This window comes from Juglans microcarpa x Juglans regia, chromosome 8D, assembly GCF_004785595.1.
Source record: "Juglans microcarpa x Juglans regia isolate MS1-56 chromosome 8D, Jm3101_v1.0, whole genome shotgun sequence".
NCBI classification, from domain to species: Eukaryota; Viridiplantae; Streptophyta; class Magnoliopsida; order Fagales; family Juglandaceae; genus Juglans; species Juglans microcarpa x Juglans regia.
Window position 1 is genome coordinate 19,060,871 of NC_054608.1, and position 4,252 is coordinate 19,065,122.

At 43.0% G+C, this 4,252-nt stretch overlaps 1 protein-coding gene across 1 annotated transcript; it reads left to right on the top strand.

Annotated features, from left to right (window-relative positions):
- The first annotated feature begins 859 nt into the window (after positions 1-859).
- On the top strand, positions 860-2,430 carry LOC121241879 (probable xyloglucan galactosyltransferase GT17). Its single transcript, XM_041139742.1, has one exon. It carries the CDS (start codon positions 917-919, stop codon positions 2,348-2,350), a length of 1,434 nt encoding a protein of 477 aa, XP_040995676.1. The 5' UTR covers positions 860-916; the 3' UTR covers positions 2,351-2,430.
- The last annotated feature ends 1,822 nt before the right edge of the window (positions 2,431-4,252 follow it).

The following is a 4,252-nucleotide window of genomic DNA, read 5'->3' on the forward strand; positions in this document are numbered from 1 at the left end:
GTTGTCAGGGGCTAGTCCCATCTCTTTCGTACTCTAGCTGCTCGAAGCATTTAAGGCGACGTGGCATATTGGAGAAAAGTAATTAATGTGGCATGGGTTCCTGACTTTCACTACGGGGATTTCTCGGCCAGTGCCAGTGCCAGTGCCAACGACACCCACTTTTCTCCCCTCAAGATGTGGGTTGTAGTTGCTTCTCCCGTATACCTTCCAGCAGCCGCAACTTTATGGCTGACACTTTGGCGACCTCTTGGCCAGTTGTAGGCAATGCCCATTTTTTCCCTCAAGGCGAGAATGGCGGTTACTTCTCCCATACGCCTTCTAGCGGCCGCAACTCAAGAGTGTCTAAGGTGTCTGACAGGTTTGTGCGTGTCATGCCTTGTTAGCTTTGTTGGTATGTTATCAATTTGCCATGCCAGTTTCCCTCAATCTCCGTTTCTACTATGTCGCGGGTCTTTTGGTCGGGTCACATGGGGTGGGTCTCTTATGACCCGTTGGGTTCGGCTTGTTGTGCTGGGAGTTTTTCTTCCTTCAAGAATCTATCATCTAATGCTATATTATAGAATGATAAGAAAATGATAAATAATAAAATAGATGGTGAATAGATTTTTTTTAGATATACTTTTTCGTTTCTGTATTTGTTTAAATTACTCCACAGTTCGTATTTATTGTTTATGTGTTAAACGTATCTGTCGTATGATATATTTGTGACACGTAAAGGACTGCATGTGCTTCAGAAGGTTCCTTTTGTCTTCTATAAGCTTACCCTTTTGACTTTTCTCTCTCCCCGCGAATTTCTTAGCCGCTCAAACAACATCTCACTTCCATTTATTGACTCATTTTAGCCTGAGAAGCCATCTAAGAACTCTCCTCTCCCAACCTTAATTGCGGGCTTTCTCTATTTCTCTCCACCCTAATTATGTTTATCCGAAAGCAAGCGGCGACCACCGCATGGTCGGAGAGATCAGAGAAATACTGCAGAAACAAAGAAGCTCCATGGCCCATCATGTTCCTCAATATTCCCGACAAGTTGAGCCGACGTCTCAATATCTTCTTACTATTTGTCTTTCTCTTAGCTTGGTTTTCTGTGCTCCTCCTTTGGTTCCCGACCACGAACACTACTACTCCCCAACCAAACCATATGAATGACACAAAATCATTAGCCCCCATTCCTATGTGCGACGGCAGGGTGTCGGTGTACGTGTATTCATTGCCGCCCGAGTTTAACGTTGGCCTTCTCGACGACTGCCACCATCTGAACGTGTACACCGACATGTGCCCCCACGTCGCAAACTGTGGCCTCGGCCAGCTTCTTTCCGGCATGGGCTCCGGCGCCTCATGGTTTGCCACCCACCAGTTTATCGCCGAGATGATCTTCCACGCACGCCTGGAGAATCACCCGTGTCGCACCTGGGATCCTAGCCGTGCCGACTTGTTCTACATTCCATTCTACGGTGGCCTCCACGCTTCAAGCAAGTTCCGGGATCCAGATCTGAAAGCACGGGACTCCTTGGCCGTCAAATTGGCGGAGTTTCTTCAAGCTCAGCCGTGGTGGCTAAAGCACCACGGGAAGGACCACTTCTTGGCCTTAGGGAGGACTGCCTGGGATTTCATGAGGTCGGAAGAGGATCCTGACTTTGGAGCAAACAGCCTCCTGATCCTGCCACCTGTCCAAAACATGTCGGTGCTGACCGTAGAGAGACATCCTTGGAAGGGTTCAAACCAACACGGTATTCCCTACCCATCTTATTTCCACCCGTCCACGGCGAACGAGATGCTGACGTGGCAAAACAAGATGAGGCAGTCCGTGCGTCCCCACCTGTGGTCCTTCGTTGGGGCCCCACGGAAAGGTCTGGAGAAGGCCGCAATAAGGGACAAGATCCTAGCACAATGCGCCGGGTCGACTCGGTGCAAGCTAGTGAGATGCGGGAGCGCAGAGAGCAAGTGCCACGAGCCGAGCGAAGTGCTGGGCGTGATGGCAACGTCTCGCTTTTGCCTGCAGGCCCCCGGTGACTCGTTCACACGGCGGTCGACATTCGACTCGGTTCTTGCAGGCTGTATACCGGTCTTCTTTTCGCCCCACACGGCATACACTCAGTACGCATGGTTCTTGCCGGAAGATCCAGACGCGTACTCGGTGTACATAGATGAGAAAGGGAACGGAAGCCAGAGAATAGAGGAGGAGCTGTTGAAGATTCCGAGAGAGAGAGTTGAAAGAATGCGTGATAGGCTGATAGAAATGATCCCCAGACTAACGTATGCACACCCAAATGCAAGTGGTTTTGGGTTCAGAGATGCTGTTGACGTTGCTCTCGCTGCGTTGTCCAAACACGTGTTGACGAAGACTTCGTGATGAGTGGGAAGCAAAAAAGACTCCAACCACTCTGTTGGACTTCGTGGGCAGGCAAGAAGTCTGTCCTCTACACATAATTATAAAAGAGTATTCGTGTGTGATATTACATGATGTGGTTAAAAAGTTTGCAATTATTTTATTTGATGATTGATGCGGATGATCTGCAATTGTGTCTTTCTGTGTGTCGTATTGTCCGGATGGGGGTACTAAGACATGAAGCAAATTTAGATGCTCAATTTTTGGGACTTTTGTACATTAATCATTAATGTCTCTACCGACCGGGAATCAAGTTTATTTCTTTTAGAGCCTCCTCCAATCATTATCCAATATGTATCAGCCTAGCTAGTCTAAATTATCAATTTTGATAATAACTTTAAGGGAGATGTGAGGATTGGGTGTGAGAACCCCGCTAATACAGGGGGACAGACGATCAATGGAGTTGGGAGGAAAAAAAAAATGATAAATACTCTATTAATATCACTATAAGAAAAAAGACTTTTTATGGCAAAAATTATTTTCAGCGACTAGTATTTTGTTATAATAAGTCAATAGTTACTATTGCAACACTTCATCTCTAGCGAGTGGTTGAATCCTCGCAAAAAACCTACATTTTTCAACGAAAATTACTCGCCGCAAATAAAATTTCCAAAAAAGATATTTTTGTGGCTAATTTCATTTACGGTGATTATAATTTTGCTGCAAAAATCTTAAAATTTCCGTCCATTTATTTCGGCAAACAATAAGTTGAGGCTAAAAGCCACCTTTTGCGGTGATTAAAAATCACTGCAAATAAAATCAACGTAAAAACCTTGAAATCAAGATGCCTTTTGCGGCGATTTAAGATGCCAGTACTTTTATTAGTTACATTTTCATTTGCGGCGAAGTTAAATAGTCGGAAAATGTCACGACATAAGACCTAATCAACCTTTTCCCTTTTATCTTCCCCAACTGGCCAATACTATCTCCTTCTCTAGGAATTTTCTCCCGCTTCTTTTGTAATAGCTCACTAGAAATTTAATGTTGCAATTTCTAAAGGTTTTGGGAATCCCGTGAAAACTTTATAAGTTTTCACAAATCGATCAATCACGTAACTTTTAGTCTAATAGCATAGTCAGTGTTACCACTCACATTGGTGCCATAAGCGCGATTTTATTTATTTGAAGTAATTGAAAGTGTTAGAATGTGATATGATCTGCGCCATTAGACTCAGTTGATGATTTAAGGTTTTATGGCGCAATAATTTCATTTTTAGTTTTTGGACAAAATGCTTGTTCGAAAATACATTTTATTTATTTTGGGGCACTTCGGAGTTCAATTTCGATAAAAAAAAAAGAATTGCACAATTAGGTTAGTGTGTATGTTAGGAATTTTACAGTACAAAATTTATTTTCACTTTTTTTGAAGTGAATAGTAGCACCAAGTGTAGTGTTTTTAGAATCACAATGTGAAATGTCCAAATTAGGTTAGAAAAGTTTTATTTGGACACTTGAAAAAATCTTAGCCACACTTGGTGAATAATTTTGGACACTTGGCACCAAGAGGAACCATGAAATGGATTGTCAAGGAAATCCAGGTGTGAGATCATGCCACCTAAGCAAAACCATATTCCATCCAACCATCCAAGTTGTGCCAAACCAAAGAGGATTTCAACCCTAGTGAAATACTAAATGGTTGGAATCCAATTGAAACCCAAGATCTTGGTTGAAACCATAATCCTAAACAGTTTCCCCAAACCCTAAAGTTGGCCTCCAAACCATATTTGATCTGATTTCTGGCATTGTGTTTAATCAGTTGATTAAATCACTTCCACATGCTATTAATTTCTCAAATTCATGTTATGATATCATTTTCCAACCCTTTAAACCTTGATAATTTGATTGGGTCAAGAAAAATTAGATTTTG

What these genes read in the sequence shown, in the direction of transcription:
- LOC121241879 (XM_041139742.1), top strand. Translation starts at nt 917, where the DNA reads ATGTTTATCCGAAAGCAAGCGGCGACCACCGCATGGTCGGAGAGATCA.